This window comes from Anomaloglossus baeobatrachus, chromosome 2 (assembly GCF_048569485.1).
Source record: "Anomaloglossus baeobatrachus isolate aAnoBae1 chromosome 2, aAnoBae1.hap1, whole genome shotgun sequence".
Lineage (NCBI taxonomy): Eukaryota > Metazoa > Chordata > Amphibia > Anura > Aromobatidae > Anomaloglossus > Anomaloglossus baeobatrachus.
The window spans coordinates 651340899-651359360 of record NC_134354.1 but is presented as its reverse complement, the minus strand read 5'-3'; the positions used below and the strand labels follow the sequence as shown (position 1 = coordinate 651359360).

General features: G+C 48.9%; 1 protein-coding gene across 2 annotated transcripts in view; it reads left to right on the top strand.

Annotated features, from left to right (window-relative positions):
* STAT2 (signal transducer and activator of transcription 2) overlaps positions 1-18462 on the top strand; it is a 180978-nt gene that overhangs the window by 103874 nt on the left and 58642 nt on the right. For both annotated transcript variants that reach the window (XM_075337007.1, XM_075337005.1), the window contains exons 12-16: positions 1483-1503; positions 1611-1698; positions 3210-3263; positions 15898-15981; positions 16314-16412. In XM_075337007.1, the coding sequence (XP_075193122.1) occupies positions 1483-1503; positions 1611-1698; positions 3210-3263; positions 15898-15981; positions 16314-16412 (346 nt within the window). The remainder of the gene's footprint in view (positions 1-1482; positions 1504-1610; positions 1699-3209; positions 3264-15897; positions 15982-16313; positions 16413-18462) is intronic.

Below are 18462 nucleotides of genomic sequence, written 5' to 3'. Positions count from 1 at the left end.
GGGAATAGTATATTTTTTGTTCCTGTTTTTTAACACATGGGGACTTTTATTTCATTACTATTTTATAATGATTTATTAGAATGCCTGTGCATGACCCAGCAGGGTCTCGCAGCTTTGTTAGGCCCAGAGCTGATATGATCGAGTGGGAGAGAGGGGTCGGGAACAAATTCTCATATCATACAATTTTCACTATTGATCAATGTATCCCAACACTGAACAGCAAGAACTAGTCATTTCTTCTGACTGCACACTGCTGGGAGTTAATTTATGCACCCAAGAATAAAGTTCCATATCGTACAAGGTGAACCCAACTAGCAGATTCTGCACATCTACAAATGGCTTTTATTGCAATGCGATTGAATGAATATAGTCTTCTCCATACAACAAAGTTCAATACATTAGTCTGAAGGATCCCCAGACTTTAATGCCCATGTGGCCCCCACCATGCTACACCAGTGTGTGACACATTAAGTGCTTTCATTTTTTGTGTGTTGATCCACAATGGATAGTGGATTAATGGAAAAGGGTGTTGGCGTAAGCTGTGCCACAATAATGCCATAAAGCTTGTTTTATAGTTAGGCAGAGATGGCTAAGCATGCACCAGATGTGTCCTCTAGCACAAGCCACTGGGATTAACTTTGCACAACCCGTTTGAAATGTGATACAGAATAATTCATCTTCCCCATCATTTTATGAAAGTTAAAGGAAACCTGTCAGTAGGTATTTACTAGTGGAAGCAGTGGTATAGAGGCGCTTGTTCTGCAGTAAAAAGGAAACCTATTTTGTAGACATCTGCTGAGCCGGTCTTAACAAAGTTGGCCACTACTTTGACATTGATGGCCTGTCCTTCGGATAGGTAATCAACGTCTGATTGGCCGGGGTCCAATACCCCACACCCCCGCCACTCAACTGTTCGTAGTCCCAGCGGCAGTAGCAGGCAGCCAGAAATGCTCAGTTCCGGAGCTCCTTTGTCTTCTGATAGCGACCGCGGCTGCGTATTGCACAACCGCCTCCCATTCTAATCAATAAGAGGTGATGAGCAGTACCCAGCCGCAGCTACTATCAGAAGACGGAGCATTTCCGGCTGCCGCTGCAGGGCCCGAAGGCAGCAGATCGGCGGGGGTGCGTGGTGTCAGACCCCAGCCATTTGAACACTGATGACCTGTCCTAAGGATAGGCTATCAATGTAAAAGTAGTGGACAACCCCTTTAAGAAATGTAACTTAGAAGTCATACGAATCAGGATGGAGTGCACGGTGTTAGTTTGCTCTTTACCGCTTCTTTCAGGCGCACTGACACCCCGAATGCTCTTACCGCCTGATTATCATGTGAATTCTGCACTAAATTTCTCCGGACTCGCAGATCAGATCTCTACAAAAAAAATATATTTATGATGATTTGGGGGACCACACACGTCTATCATTTATATGAGTACAGGTTCCCTCTTCTTTATTTAATCTTACATATATTTTTTTTTAAACAGGAGTCCTCCAGGCCATCCAGGGTAAGGCCATCTATACATTCAGATGTTATAGCACTGAAATACCTCATTACACATGCTTGCTAATGGACATCAACGACAAGTTCTTTTTCACTTTTTTGTTTATATAGATATCGCAGGTTTAATGTACTCGGTTCAGAAGACAAATCCTTGGAATATACAAGGGGAGAGGGACTCTCGGTAGATTTTAAACATTTGGTATGTTCTGTATATTCTCACAATATTGCCATTCTTTATTCACCTGCATATTGACACAGATGTCCTCACAGCACTTTCTAATGGTGGGTTAGTAATACCTGTCCTGACGATGGCATAAAGGGGTTTATCCATAATATAACTACAGGACTATAATTTTAACCTTTTAAAGAGAATCTGTCCACAGGTTTTTGCTATAGAATCTGATAGTAGCTTAATGTAAAGTCAGACCCCCTGATTTCATCAATGTGTCACTTACTGTACTGCTGGTGCAGCTTTGATAGAATCCCTGTTTTCTCTGATGTAGATGTGGCAGCTCTAAGGCTGCTTTCACACATCCGGTTTTTGCTGAGCGGCACAATACGGCGCTTTTCAGAAAAAACGCAACCGTTTTTTTTTGCCGCCGGTTGCGTTTTTTCCCGCATAGACTTGCATTAGCGCCGTATTGTGGCGCATGGCCTTGCGTTGCGTCCGGCATATTTAGCCCATGCGGCGGCCGGATGGTACGTTGCCTGGCAGGTTTTTTTTGTGCGGCGAAAAAAACGCATCGCGCCAGATCCGGCGCGATGAGGCGTGATTTTCAATGCAAGCCTATGGACGCCGGATGCGGTTTTTTGCACTGCGTATGCTCAGTATCAAGCCGCATCCGTCAAAAAACGGACGGGCCGCATGGAAAAACGTATGCAACGGATCTGGTTTTTCACCGCATCCGTTGCATAGGTTTTTGAGCCGGCTTGAGCCGCACTGCAAAAACCGGATGTGTGAAAGCAGCCTTAGAGTTCTGAGCTCTGTATAACCCCGCCCACACCCCTGACTGGCACATTTCTGTGTACACTTTGCGATATCAGCAAGCTGTCAGTTGTGGGGGCGGAGTTACACAGGTAATCATGACTGGAGTGCATGCAACACCTAGCCAGACAGGGATAAAACACTGATTGTATTGAAACTGCAGCATACAGCCTATGAAGTGACACATCCCTGGAATCAGGCTCTCTTTGCGAGAAAAAAAAAGTTTTGTCTATAATTTTTTTAATTCTTTTAAATTTACTCATATACACTAATATAAAGTATTAAATCAAATTATCATCTGTATTTTTATTGTTTTGATATAGTATTTAGTAGCATTACAAGGCCGCAACAGTTTGTGCTGGAATAAGCACTGTTTTTGATTTTATTTTTAAATGTAGATCTGTTTCTTTACTTCTTTGTGTATGGGGCATCCATAGGAAGGTTTCTACCTCTTCAGGATATTTCCCTGTTCAGGCTTATGGTTATATACATCACACAGTTAGTGCCAGTTTAAACAATAATACATATATTTTTTCTACTGTTTGCTACTGTATATGACATCATAGTCAATTACGCTTTCCTGTATATTGAGAAATGGTAGTATTGCACAAACTGGCCCAACTACTGTAAGAAGACCCTCTTTTGGCCTCTGTTGTGTAGAATGGGCCCTACAGATTCAGAGCAGTAAATCAGCCGCATTGTAACAGAGTTTTGTTTTTTTTTAGATACTGAAAGAACAGCGAGCTGGAGGAGGAAAAGGAGGTAAAGGCACAAATGATGTGAGTGATAAATCTTTAGTATGGTGTTCACTAAAGCTATTTTTTTTGTTTTTCAATTTTTCTTTGTTAGGCCTTATTCAGACATTAGACTTTTTTTGTGTGCAAAAAAAACTCATCAGTGATTGGTCTCCCACTAACTAGATTCTCTCCTCTACCGGCCATCCCTAATGCAGCAGCCAGAGTCACCTATCTGGCTAACCGCTATTCGGACGCTTCTGTTCTGTGCCAGTCATTGAACTGGCTGCCCATATATCACAGGATCCAATTCAAATTGCCTGTTCTCACCCACAAATCTCTCCAAAGTGCAGCACCCCCCTACATCTCCACCCTCAATTCTGTCTGTCACCCTACTCATTCTCTATGCTCTGCAAACGACTTTCGACTAACGTACACAGTAATCCGAACCTCCCACTCCTGGTTTCAAGACTTCTCCTAAGCTCCTCCAATCTTTTGGAATGCTCTACCCTAAGAAACTAGGATGAACCACAACTTACTGTGCTTCAGACGCTCCCTAAAAACACATCTTTTTAGGGTGGCCTATCACACTCCCTAGTTGAATTCAATTCACATAGTCCATCCGTGACTTCTCACAACATAACTCTCCATCAAACTCCACTACATCCAAAACGACTGGTTCATGCAGCCTTTATCTGTCCCCCATTTCTTTGAGATAGCTGGACTGTCATTGTAATTAAACACCTGTACATTGCCCCCCCATCTCATTGTAGATTGTAAGCTCTCACGAGCAGGGTTGTCCTTTTTTGCTCTAATTATTGTATTTCTTTGTCGCTCCATTGGGAGACCCAGACAATTGGGTGTATAGCTTCTGCCTCCGGAGGCCACACAAAGTATTACACTGAAAAGTGTAACCCCTCCCCTCTGCCTATACACCCTCCCGTGCATCACGGGCTCCTCAGTTTTATGCTTTGTGTGGAAGGAGGCACACATCCACTCATGCATTCCCATTTTAGTCAGCAGCAGCTGCTGATTTTATCGGATGGAAGAAAAGAGGGCCCCCACAGGGCCCCCGGCATGCTCCCTTCTCACCCCACTACGTCGGCGGTGCTGTTAAGGTTGAGGTACCCATTGCGGGTACAGAGGCTGGAGCCACATGCCATTTCCTTCACCATCCCTTAGAGGCTCTTGGAGAAGTGGGATCCTGACCGGTCATCCATTCACTGGGACCGGGCTCCCTCCGCAGCCCCTGTGGGAATCTGCCGGACAGGAGTCTATGTATCCTCAGGGACAGGGCCCTGCATCTAAAGGTACTCTGTGTCCCCATGGGGACTGTGCATGGAGCGCTTGTTTCACAGACGCTGCAGCAGCTGCTGGTTTGTGAAGACGGGGACTTCCGCGCCGACCGAGCCTGTTTGTCGGCCGCGGTATTAAATTTAGTCCCCGGCTTCATTGCGGCCTAGTACCATAACTCCCGCCCCCGGGCCTGCCAGTCAGGGGTAAGGGCGGGACGGTCGACCTGACGTCGGCAGTGAGGGCTGGAGCATACTTTAGGTTTCCTCCCCCCCCCTCACTGATCACTGTGGGGCCCCAGATTCCCGCACTTTACTAGTCGCCGCCCACGGCTCCCTCCTCCCCTGAGAGCTCCGGCAGCCATTTTTACACATTCTGCCGGTGGAGGATTTCAGGAACGAGCTCTGCAGCTCTGGGAGACCTAAGGCAGGGAATCTGGTGGACACACACTCCGCTTTAAACGGTCGGTAAGCCACACCGGTCACCCGGTGCTGGTCCCCATAGGGTGCCGGAGTATATATATATATATATATATATATATATATATATATATATATATATATATATATATATATATTGTATATATTTTCTCTGTTCGGCCGGGTTGTTTACTTTTGGCTATATACCCTCAGTGATCACTCTCCTAGGAGACAACAGCATGTCGTCCTCAAGGAGCAAGGGCGCTAAGGCAAAGGGTTTTTCTTTGTCGCTCCATTGGGAGACCCAGACAATTGGGTGTATAGCTATTGCCTCCGGAGGCCACACAAAGTATTACACTCAAAAGTGTAAGGCCCCTCCCCTTCTGGCTATACACCCCCAGTGGGATCACTGGCTCATCAGTTTTCATGCTTTGTGCAAGGAGGTCAGACATCCACACATAGCTCCACTGTTTAGTCAGCAGCAGCTGCTGACTATGTCGGATGGAAGAAAAGAGGGCCCATACAGGGCTCCCAGCATGCTCCCTTCTCACCCCACTTTATGTCGGAGGTGTTTGTTAAGGTTGAGGTACCCATTGCGGGTACGGAGGCTGGAGCCCACATGCTGATTCCTTCCCCATCCCTGTTACAGGGCTCTGGGCGAAGTGGGATTTACCGGTCTCCAGGCACTGAGACCGTGCTCCATCTGCAGCCCCTAGAGAAGACGCTGGATATGGAGCGGAGTACATCAGGGACATGGCCCTGCTTCCTCAAGGTACTCTGTGTCCCCGTGCATTTCGCACGCACACCGCAGCATTGCTGGGTGTGTTAGTGCGCCGGGGACATCAGCGCTGCTGCGCTTGTGCCATTGTCTCACTTCAGCTTAGCTGAGTGGGCAGACTTATGTAGAACGGTCGCGCCGGCCGCTGGGACTGCGACGCGGCTGGGACTTGTGGTGCGCCGGGGACTTCTGCGCTGGCCGCGCTTTTACGGCAGCCGCGCTTATAAATCGAGTCCCCGGCTTTTGCGGCCTTGTTCGTTCGTTAACGCCCACAGGCCTGCCAGTCAGGGTAGGGGCGTGACGCTGCACATCACGGCAGCCCGGAGAGCTGGAGTATGTTTTGCATACTCCACCCCTCTCACTGTGTGCACTGTGAAACCGGATTCCCGCACTTTCTCAAGCACGCCCACGGCTTCCTTCTCTAACACAGGACGCCGGCAGCCATTATTGTCAGTTCTTTCTATAGCGATAAAACAGACAAGTGTGGGAACACCCTGACAGGGATTCTGAGGTTCACACAATCGCTGTGAGCAGGCGTTAATCAGCACTTGTGGTGCTAACCCCACTAGTGCCAAAGTGCATTGAGATATATGCTTCTACGCTATGCATTGCACTGTTTTGGTCGTACTTTTGTATATTTCCTCCTTATTGTGCGGAGGAGATTACAGCATACTGTCTGTGGAAAACAGAGGTGCAGAAGCACATGTTTTCCATGCAGCCGGTGCAGCAGGTACGGCTATATGGCCGGCAGGTTACATACACCCCCATTGTATGCAACTCAGCCGGAGTCTCTGCTAATGATCCAGAGGCTGGGGATGAAGTCTGCAGTGTTTACTGACAGATTTTCTGAGACTATGGCTGTGATACTAGAAGCCTTGCAGTCCAGACAAGTCTCTCACACCATGAGCACTGTTGAATCATTGATCCATGGTCCCCCTCAGTGTGAACAATTACAGCTCCGGGGGGGTCACGTGCATCCCAGAGTCACGGCTCTGTCACGGACGACAGTCCCAGACAGCCTAAGCGGGCTCGCTGAACGGCCCTCAGTTTCATCGCACTGCTCAGGGTTCCGCAGGTGGACTCTCTGGGTGCTGAAGCGGAGATAGCTGCTCAGGAGTCTTATCCTGAGACCGCTCTCAATCTCTGTACACCTGATGGGGACGCCATACTGTATTATCTTATAGCGTCCATCAATAGAATGTTGGTCATTTCTCCCTCAGCTCCTCCTGTGAAGGAGCCAGCTGTACGGCAGGAGAAATTCTATTTCAGGTATCCCAAGCGTAAATTAGGTATTTTTCTGGACCACTCTGCCTTCAGAGAGATAGTCCAAAAACACCACGCTTATCCAGATAAGCGCTTCTCCAAGCGGCTTAAGATACACGTTATCCCTGCCCCTAACGTGGTCAAGGGCTGGACCCAGTGTCCCAAGGGACATCCTCCACTCTCCAGGCTTGTGGCTAGATCCATAATTGCAGTGGAAGATGGGGTTCCACTTACAGATGCCGCTGACAGACAGATGGATCTCTGGTCGAAATCCACCTATGAAGCTGTAGGCGCGCCGTTGGCTCCAGCATTCGCAGCCATAGAGGTACTCCAAGCCATTTCAGCTTGTCTTACACAGATGGACACAGTCACACGTACATCTGTACCGCAGGTGGCATCCTTAACCTCTCAAATGTTTGCATTTGCGTCTTACGCGATCACGCCTGTCCTACACTCTACGAGCCGTACGACAGAGGCGTCTGCTCACTCCGTGTTTTTACGCAGACCCTGGTCGTTAAGTCAATGGAAGGCAGATTTTGCTTCCAAAAAGTACTTAACCAGTTTGTTTTTTTCTGCGGAACGACTGTTTGGTGGGCGTTTGGATGAAATCATTAAACACTCCAAGGGTAAAGATTCATCCTTACCTCAGCCCAGACAAACAAACCCCAACAGAGCAGGGGTCCCCTCGTCCAAAAGGACTCAAAAAGATCAGAGGAGCTCAGATCGTGGCGGGCTCAGTCACGCCCAAAACAGACAGTCTGAAAACCCGCTTCCAAGGCGGCTTCCTCAGGTCTTGCAGCCTCCTCTCTTCGCATCCGCGCTCGGTAGCAGGCTCTCCCGCCTTGGCGATATTTAACTGCCATAGGTCAATGGCCGTTGGGGGAGAGACATTCTGTCTCACGGGTACAGGATAGAGTTTAGTTCGTCCTCCAACTCGATTCTTCAGAACTTCTCCACCTCCCGGCCGAGCCGTTGCGCTTCTGCAAACGATGGGCACTTTATAGGCAGAAGGAGTGGTGACTACGTTTCTCTTCAGGACCAAGGTCACGGTTTTTGCCCCAATTTATTTCGGGTGCCAAAAAAGGACGGGTCGTTCCGTCCCGTTCTGGATCTTAAACGGCTCAACAAGCTCGTGAGCACCAGGCGGTTCTGGATGGAATACTCCGCTCCGTCATCGCCTCAATGTCCCAAGGAGGTTTCCTAGCATCAATAGACAGGATGCTTATCTCCACGTGCAGATTGATCCAGAGCACCAGCGTTTCTGCGCTTCGTTATAGGAAACGAACACCTTCTGTTCGTAATTCTTCCTTCCTGCTGGCGACAGCCCCACGGGTCTTCGCCAAGTTCATGGCAGCAGTAGTGACAGTTCTGCACTCTCAAGGTCACTCTGTGATCCCGTATTTGGACGATTTCCTGGTCAGGGCACCCTCTTAGGGAACACTGCCCGTATGTTGCGCTGGAGACTCTCCAGAGTTTTGGGTGGATCATCAACTTTCAATGTCAGATCCGACCCTGACCCAATCGCTACCATATCTAGGCATGGAGTTTCATACTCTCTCAGCGATAGTGAAGCTTACGCTAAATCAACAGCGTTCACTACAGACAAGGCTACAATCTCTCCTTTAAGGACCAGTCGCACACATTGAGCCGCCTCATGTACTTCCCAAGGTCCTTCCTACTCCCATCCTGGGTGGTAGTTACGACAGACGTGAGTCTATCAGGGTGGGGAGCAGTTTTTCTCCACCACAGGGCTCAAGGTACTTGGACTCAGAAATAATCCAACCTTCAGATCAATGTTCTGGAAAACAGAGCAGTGTATCTAGCTCGACTAGCCTTCCAGCAGTGGCTGGAAAGCAAGCAAATCCGAATTCAATCGGACAACTCCACAGCGGTGGCATACATTTACCACCAAGGAAGAACACGCAGCCGGCAAACCTTCCAGGAAATCCGGCAGATTCTGACGTGGGTGGAAGGCACGGCATTCACCGTATCCTCAGTTCACATCCCATGGGAAGACTGGGAAGCAGACTTCCTCAGTCGCCAGGGTATGGACGCAGGCGTATGGTCTCCTCAAGATCTGTCGCCGCTGACAGATGCCGGACGTCGACCTAATGGCGTCACGGCACAACAACATCGTCCCGGCTTCATGGCACGGTCTCACAATCTTCGATCTCTGGCGGCGAACGCCTTAGTTCAGCATTGGTCGCAGTTCTAGCTACCTTATGGGTCACGCCGCTGGCATTGTTGCCCAGAGTGCTGCGCAAGTTCGGCACGACTGCCGCCGCGCCATCCTCGTCGCTCCATTGGCCGAGGATGACGTGGTACTCGAATCGGTGGTACCTCACGGTGGGCCAACCGGAGGCACTACCAGACCGATCAGACTTGCTGTCTCAAGGGCCATTTTTCCAGTTGAATTCTGCGACCCTCAACCTGACGGTGTGGCATTGAGTCCTGGAGCCTTGCGTCTTCAGGATTATCTCAGGACGTGGTTGCCACCATGGGACAGACTAGGATACCAACGTCCGCCAAGATTGACCACAGGATGTGGAAGATATTCTTATCTGGGTACTCGGCTCAAGGGGTTTCTCCCAAGCCGGTTCCATCGTCTATGTTTCCTTCCTTCCTGCAATCTAGGTTGGAAAATGGGTTGTCGCTCAGCTCCCTCTCGGGACAAGTCTCAGCGCTATCTGTATTTTTTCAGAAACGCCTAGCACGACTTCCGCAAGTACGCACGTTCCTGCAGGGAGTTTGTCTTCTCAGCACTCCGTACAAGCGGCCGTTAGAGCCCTGGGATCTGAACAAGGTTCTAATTGCTCTTAAGAAGCCGCCTTTCGAGCCTAGGAAAGATTTTCCCTTTCCCACCTTTCACGGGAAGTGGCCTCTCTAGTACGGTCACGGCTCTTAGGAGAAGTTTTCGAGCTAGTAACGCTCTCATACAAATCTTACTTCCTGGTCCTTTACCAGGACAAGGTAGTTCTGCGCCCGATTCCGGGATTTCTCCATAAGGTGGTATCCCACTCTCATCTCAATCAAGATATCACCTCACCTTCTTTGTGTCCTCATCCAGTCCACCAACTTCAGAAAGATTTGCAGCTGTTGGATCTGGTGAGAGCACTCAGGTTCTACACGGATGCACTCTTGTCCTTGTCGCTGGTCGGCGTAAAGAGTCGCAAGCTTCCAGATCCACCCTGGCTCGGAGGATCGAGGAACCAATTCTTGAAACCTACAGTTCTACTGGGCTTCCGGTTCCTTCAGGGCTGAAGGCCCATTCTACCAGAGCCGTGGGTGCGTCCTGGGCATTACGGCACCAGGCTACGGCTCAGCAGGTGTGTCAGGCACCCACCTGGTCGAGTCTACTTACTTTTACCAGGCATTATCAGATGCATACCTACGCTTCGGCAGACGCCAGCCTAGGTAGATAAGTCATTCAGGCGGCGGTTGGCCACCTGTAGGAGAGAGCCGTTTGACGGCCCTATCATGAGGTATTCTTTTACCCACCCAGGGATTGCTTTTGGACATCCCAATTGTCTGGGTCTCCCAATGGAGCGACAAAGAAGAAGGGAATTTTGTTTACTTACCGTAAATTCCTTTTCTTCTAGCTCCAATTGGGAGACCCAGCACCCGCCCTGTTTTCTCGGGGGTTTTTTCGGTTTTTTCGGGTACACATGTTGTTAATGTGGAATGGTTTCAGTTCTCCGATGTTCCTCGGATTGAATTGGTCCTTAAACCTGTTATTGGCTTTCCTCCTTCTTGCTTTGGCACTAAAACTGATGAGCCAGTGATCCCACTGGGGGTGTATAGCCAGAAGGGGAGGGGCCTTACACTTTTGAGTGTAATACTTTGTGTGGCCTCCGGAGGCAATAGCTATACACCCAATTGTCTGGGTCTCCCAATTGGAGCTAGAAGAAAAGGAATTTACGATAAGTAAACAAAATTCCCTTCTTTTGCAACCTGTACCTCTTGTGGGGCTATGTTACCTGCGGGTTCCACCTACCCTCACTGTGAGCAATGCTCGACCCCTGTTGCACTTGCTCAGCCGGAGCCTCGGTCACTAGTGGGCCCCTCGGATCAGGCAGACCCTCCTGCTTCCACTGTCCAGGCGGCAGGGACAGAGTTTGCAGTTTTTGCTGAGAAACTCTCTGAGTCACTTTCACAATCCATGGCTCAGTCTATGGAAAAATGGTCTGCCAAGCTACTAGAAGCCTTGCAGTCCAGACCGGTCCTTACACAGGCCCCAGGCACTGTTGGATCATCGCCTCCAGGCCCCTCTCGGTCTGCGCCGCAGCGTGCTCCTGGGGTGGCCCTTAGGTCTCACGTGGAGGACTTCGGCACGGACCACAGTCCCAGACCGGCTAAGCGGGCTCGCTGGGAATCTTCCCCGACTTCCTCACGCTGCTCGGGGTCTCAGCTTGAGGACTCTCTGGAGGACGAGGCGGACGTCGCAGCTCAGGGCTCTGACCCTGACGTTGCCCTCAATCTTGATACACCTGAGGGGGATGCCTTAGTAAATGATCTTATATCGTCCATTAACCAGGTGCTAGATCCTTCTCCCCCACCTCCACCTATAGAGGAGTCGGCTTCGCAGCAGGAGAAACACCAGTTTAGGTTTCCCAAACGTTTTTCGATCACTCTAACTTCAGAGATGCTGTCCAGAAGCACAGAGCATTTCCGGACAAGCGCTTTACTAAGCGCCTTAATGACACACGTTACCCCTTCCCCTCTGACGTAGTTAAGGGTTGGGCTCAATGTCCCAAGGTGGATCCTCCAGTCTCTAGACTGGCGGCTAGATCAGTAGTATCAGTTGCAGATGGCTCATCGCTCAAGGATGCCACTGACAGGCAGATAGAGCTCCTGGTGAAATCCATCTATGAAGCCACAGGCGCGTCTTTTGCCCCGGCCTTTGCAGCCGTGTGGGCACTCCAAGCTATCTCAGCTTGTCTGTCTGAGATTAATGCGATCACACGTACCTCTGCTCCGCAAGTTGCGTCTTTGACTTCTCAGGCGTCGGCTTTTTCGTCCTACGCCATGAACGCCGTCCTGGACTCTGCTAGCCGTACAGCGGTAGCATCTGCTAATTCGGTGGCAGTCCGCAGGGCCATGTGGCTACGCGAATGGAAGGCAGACTCTGCTTCCAAGAAGTTCTTAACCGGTTTGCCGTTTTCTGGCGACCGATTGTTTGGCGAACAATTGGATGAAATTATTAAGGAATCCAAGGGAAAGGACTCCTCCTTACCCCAGTCCAAACCGAAGAGACCTCAGCAACGGAAAATACAACCGAGGTTTCGGTCCTTTCGGCCCTCAGCCAAGTCCCAATCCTCCTCGTCCAACAGGCCGGAGAAGGGCCAGAGGAACTCCTATGCGTGGCGGTCCAAGTCACGCCCCCAAAAAACCGCCGGAGGCACTGCCTCCAAGGCGGCCTCCTCATGACTTTCGGCCTCCCCGAACCGCATCCTCGGTCGGTGGCAGGCTCTCCCGCTTTTGCGACGCCTGGTGGCCACATGTCCAAGACCGATGGGTGAGAGACATTCTGTCTCACGGTTACAGGATAGAGTTCAGCTCTCGTCCTCCGACTCGTTTCTTCAGAACATCTCCGCCCCCATCTCGGGCCGGCGCACTTTTTCAGGCTGTGGGCGTTCTGAAGACAGAAGGAGTGGTGATTCCCGTTCCCCCTCAGGAACATGGTCACGGCTTCTACTCCAACTTGTTCGTGGTGCCAAAGAAGGACGGATCATTCCGTCCCGTTCTGGACTTCAAACTGCTCAACAGGCATGTGAGCACCAGAAGGTTTCGGATGGAATCTCTCCGCTCGGTCATCGCTTCGATGTCACAAGGAGACTTCCTAGCATCAATCGACATCAAGGATGCTTATCTCCATGTGCCGATCGCACCCGAACATCAACACTTCCTGCGTTTCGCCATCGGGGACGAACACCTTCAGTTCGTGGCACTGCCTTTCGGCCTGGCGACAGCCCCACGGGTCTTCACCAAGGTCATGGCATCCGTTGTGGCGGTCCTACACTCTCAGGGACACTCGGTGATCCCTTACTTAGACGATCTCCTAGTCAGGGCACCTTCCCGGGTGGCGTGTCAACACAGCCTGGCCGTCGCTCTGGCGACTCTCCAGCAGTTCGGGTGGCTCATCAACTTCCCAAAGTCCAAGTTGACACCGACCCAATCACTGACTTACCTCGGGATGGAGTGTCATACTCACTCAGCGGTAGTCAAGCTACCGCTGGACAAACAGCTTTCGCTGAAGACAGGGGTGCAATCTCTTCTTCGGGGTCAGTCACACCCCTTGAGGCGCCTCATGCACTTTCTGGGGAAGATGGTGGCAGCAATGGAGGCAGTGCCCTTCGCGCAGTTCCATCTGCGCCCACTCCAATGGGACATTCTCCGCAAATGGGACAGGAGGTCGACGTCCCTCGACAGGAATGTCTCTCTTTCCCTTGCAACCAAGACGTCACTTCAGTGGTGGCTCCTTCCCAACTCTCTGTCGCAGGGAAAATCCTGCCTACCCCCAACCTGGGCTGTGGTCACGACGGACGCGAGCCTTTCAGGGTGGGGAGCGGTTTTTCTCCACCACAGGGCTCAGGGAACCTGGACTCCGATAGAGTCTTCCCTTCAGATCAATGTTCTGGAGATAAGGGCAGTGTATCTAGCCCTAAAGGCGTTCCATCGGTGGCTGGAGGGCAGGCAGATCCGCATACAGTCGGACAACGCCACGGCGGTCGCGTACATCAACCACCAGGGCGGCACGTGCAGCCGTCAAGCCTTCCAGGAAGTCCGACGGATTCTGCTGTGGGCGGAAGCCACAGCCTCCACCATCTCCGCAGTTCACATCCCGGGCGTAGAAAACTGGGAAGCAGATTTTCTCAGTCGTCAGGGCATGGATGCGGGGGAATGGTCTCTGCACCCAGACGTGTTTCGAGAGATCTGTCGCCGCTGGGGAACGCCGGACGTCGATCTCATGGCGTCACGGCACAACAACAAGGTCCTGGCCTTCATGGCACGGTCTCAAGATCACAGAGCTCTGGCGGCGGACGCGTTAGTTCAGGATTGGTCGCAGTTTCGACTCCCTTATGTGTTTCCTCCTCTGGCGATGCTGCCCAGAGTGTTACGCAAGATCAGATCCGACTGTCGTCGCGCCATTCTCGTCGCTCCAGATTGGCCGAGGCGGTCGTGGTACCCGGATCTGTGGCATCTCACGGTGGGTCAGCCGTGGGCGCTTCCAGACCGCACAGACCTGCTGTCACAAGGGCCGTTTTTCCATCTGAATTCTGCGGCCCTCAACCTGACTGTGTGGCCATTGAGTCCTGGCTCCTAGCGTCGTCGGGTTTATCTCAATTACCTCACTCCGAAGAGTGTCGGAGCTTGCAGCGCTGTCATGCAAATCCCCTTTCCTGGTTTTTCACCAGGATAAGGTGGTTCTGAGTCCTGTCCCGGAGTTTCTCCCTAAGGTGGTATCTCCTTTTCATCTCAATCAGGATATCTCCTTACCGTCATTTTGCCCTCATCCAGTTCACCAGTGTGAAAAGTATTTGCATTCATTAGATCTAGTGAGAGCACTCCGGCTCTACGTGTCTCGCACGGCGCCCCTGCGCCGTTCAGATGCGCTCTTTGTCCTGGTCGCTGGCCAGCGTAAGGGTTCGCAGGCTTCCAAGTCAACCTTGCCTCGGTGGATCAAGGAACCGATTCTTGAAGCCTACCGTTCTTCGGAGCTTCCTCTTCCTTTGGGCCTGAAAGCCCATTCTACCAGAGCCGTGGGTGCGTCCTGGGCATTGCGACACCGGGCTACGGCTCAGCAGGTGTGTCAGGCAGCTACCTGGTCTAGTCTGCACACCTTCACAAAACACTATCAAGTGCATACCTATTCTTCGGCAGATGCCAGTCTAGGTAGGCGAGTCCTGCAGGCGGCGGTTGCCCACCTGTAGGAAGGGGTCGTTTTTCGGCTCTCTTTTATTGAGGTATTCTTTTACCCACCCAGGGACTGCTTTTGGACGTCCCAATTGTCTGGGTCTCCCAATGGAGCGACAAAGAAGAAGGGAATTTTGTTTACTTACCGTAAATTCCTTTTCTTCTAGCTCCTATTGGGAGACCCAGCACCCGCCCCTGTTCCCTTCGGGATGGTTGTTCTTTTGTGTACACATGTTGTTCATGTTGAATTGTTCTTTTGGTTATGGTTTCAGTTCTCCGAACATCCTTTGGATTGAATTTACCCCAGACCAATTTATAAGTTTCCTCCTTCCTGCTTTTGCACCAAAACTGAAGAGCCCGTGATGCACGGGAGGGTGAATAGGCAGAGGGGAGGGGTTACACTTTTCAGTGTAATACTTTGTGTGGCCTCCGGAGGCAGAAGCTATACACCCAATTGTCTGGGTCTCCCAATAGGAGCTAGAAGAAAAGGAATTTACGGTAAGTAAACAAAATTCCCTACTTTCAATAAGTGTTACTTTCTTTATATGAACCTCCTGAATTGTAAAGCGCTGCAGAATATGTTGGTGCTATAGAAATAAAGATTATTATTATTATCAGTGTTTTGGATCAGATTTCCATCAATGTTCAGTCAGTGTCAGTTTTTCTTGCATGGGGAAATAAAAAACAAAAAAAAACCCTGATGCAGATTTCTCAATGTTCTCCTATCAGTCAGTGTAAAACTGACAGCACATGGTAGGCACGTGGATGGCACCAGACTGCTGTTTCATTTATTTATTTTTTTACACAGGCCCATAAATTTACATTGACGTATGATCTGTAACTTGGGTCAAAATCAGACATGTCTGAGTTTCTGTGAACAATCAGCTCCGTAGATTACCGTATAATAGTTACAAGTTCTAATTGTGAAAACCACAGGAAGACCTTGTATGTAGAAAAAAACCTGATGTCTGAATGAACCCGTATCATTTTCTTTATTTTTTCTTATTTTTAGGGCTCGTTGAGTGTTATTGAAGAGCTACACATCATTACCTTAAAGACTCAATTCAACTATGGGGGAGAGAGTTTGACTATTGAGGTACATTATGGCCCAATCTGTGTAATCGGTTTGATGAAAAGTGAGATACAATGTGACATGATGAACATCTCTGTGTTTGGAAATGCGTACTGGTTAGTTTGTTACCTGTGAATGTAGCCATGTTGTGATGCACTTTCCTCCTTGGTTACTTCTGTGCAGCAGATCTGTAGCAAAATCATCAGAATACGGCCATCTTCTGTCATCTTCTTCATGGCATACTTAGAAGTCTTCCATCAGAATGTGTTCTGTTTCTTCAAAATGTGACTATTGCATTTTTTCTTCCCTTCTCCATATAATTTTCCATACTAATGTCTCTGGCATCTCTCTCATAGGCGACCACTTTGCCCTTTGTTGTGATCTCCAACCTCATTCAATTTGTACGAGCTTGGGCATCAGTATTGTGGTTCAACTTAGTCAGCCCTAACCCCGAGGTAAGAGTGTGTGTCATAGTATACTAAGTCATGGCCGAAAGCATCGGCACCCTTTTAATTGTTGCAGAAAATGAAGTATTTCTCCCAGAAAATTATTGCAGTTTCATGTTTTGTCACACACACTTCATTATTTCCTGTGTGTGCATTAGAACAACTCTCTAGTCACTAGTCTAGTGCTTTGTTTCCATCCATTTGTAGGTGCTTATTGAAGAATGTTTGGGTTATGCTGTAAGACCTTAGACTCAAACCCAGCTTTACGACACCAGAAACTACCGTTTTTCCCTGAAAATAAGATACTGTCTTATATATATATATATATATATATATATATATATATATATATATATATATATATATATATATATATATATATATATATATATATATATATATATATTTTTTTTTTTTTTTTTTTTGCACCATAAAAAGCACTAGGGCTTATTTCCAGGGTTCCAGGGTAGGGCTTTTTCTCATTGAAACATGGTTGGGGGAAAGATTACTCCACCCCCCCCAAAAAGAAATGCAGCTTCTTCATCCCAGGATCGTCATACTTACCAGACTCCAGGCGTTCTGCGTATGTAATGCCTTATTACTCTTTTAGTGACCGCTGTAGTAATATGGCCAGCCGTTCAGTACCCAAGCAAAAGATGTGTTTTTCTGGTTTCGGGGTTACTATGCTGACATCAGCTGGATTACTCCTGCCCTAACTTTTTTTTTTTTATTAAATTTGGGTTTGTGGAATATCAATTAGTATATTAAATATATAACTAATCAATATGCTGAAGAAGACCATGGGCGCTAAAGCAATGCAACTATGACCCCCATCAGGCTGAGTAGCATTATACATTGCAGATTAAAATCACACCACTGCTTTACAAAGCCCATTGTTAAATAGTACAGTGGATTTGGTAACCTGGTGAAACACAGATGATTAAATTAGTTGGATTAAAAGCAGTTTATAGAGCGGTTGCACATTATCTTCGTGCACCATATATACGAAATGTGCACCAACACTTGTATAAAAGCTATACAGTGTGTCCACCCATATCCTGTCCACCGCCATTAACTTGAGAACGGCTCCAGATATAGGCATAGAAGTGGTGTCTAGGTGTAGTAAAGTAGCCATGCGTTACGCAATGAAACCACCTATAGCGCCACCTGATGGAAAACAACGGAGTTAGCATTTTTATCTCGAAAATGGAACGAGTTAGAGAGAAAAAGTGAATTAAAAAATTGTAGGGCATCATCCATTCAATACGACTCGACACCTTATATGCAGAAATGCTATGATATGAAACAAATGACCCTGCCCAAAAACATTGAATGCTGGTCACGCATATGGCGCTCATTTAACTTTGATGCTCAAAGTGGCCACCGTCAGCTGCAATGCACATCTGGACTCTGGACAGCATACTGTATCTTGCTGCACATTGTGCAATATGGTAGGTGACACGTTTGCACAAGCATCTATGATACGTCGTCGTAGGTCCTGCAATGTTGGTGGAGGGGTCGCATACACCTGCTGTTTGATGTGACCTCACAGAAAGAAGTCCAATGGGGTCAGGTCAGGTGAGCGTGGAGGCCACTCCACGCAGCCATTATACCCGATGACTTGTAGGAAGGTCTCAATGAGGTATTGCTTCACGTCCGCAGCCTTGTGAGTTTTACATGTTCTTATCTTAGCATTTCTGTATGCAAGGTGTCGATTCGTATTGAATTGATGATGCCGTACAACTTTGTATTTCACTTTTGTTCTCTATCTCGTTCCGTTTTCAAGATAAAAATGCTAACTCCGTTGTTTTCCACCAGATGGCGCTATAGGTGGTTTCATTGTGTAGCGCATGGATACTTTACTATACCTAGACACCACTTCTATGCCTATAGCTGCCACCGTTCTCAAGTTGATGGCGGTGGACAGGATATCGGTGGACACACTGTATACAGATCTGGTTTAGAAACAGCCAGGATGTCTTAAACTAAGCGGCAAAATCTCACATTCTGACACTATACGAGTGCAGCCAGAAATATGGAAGTTAGCTAGAGCACTGCA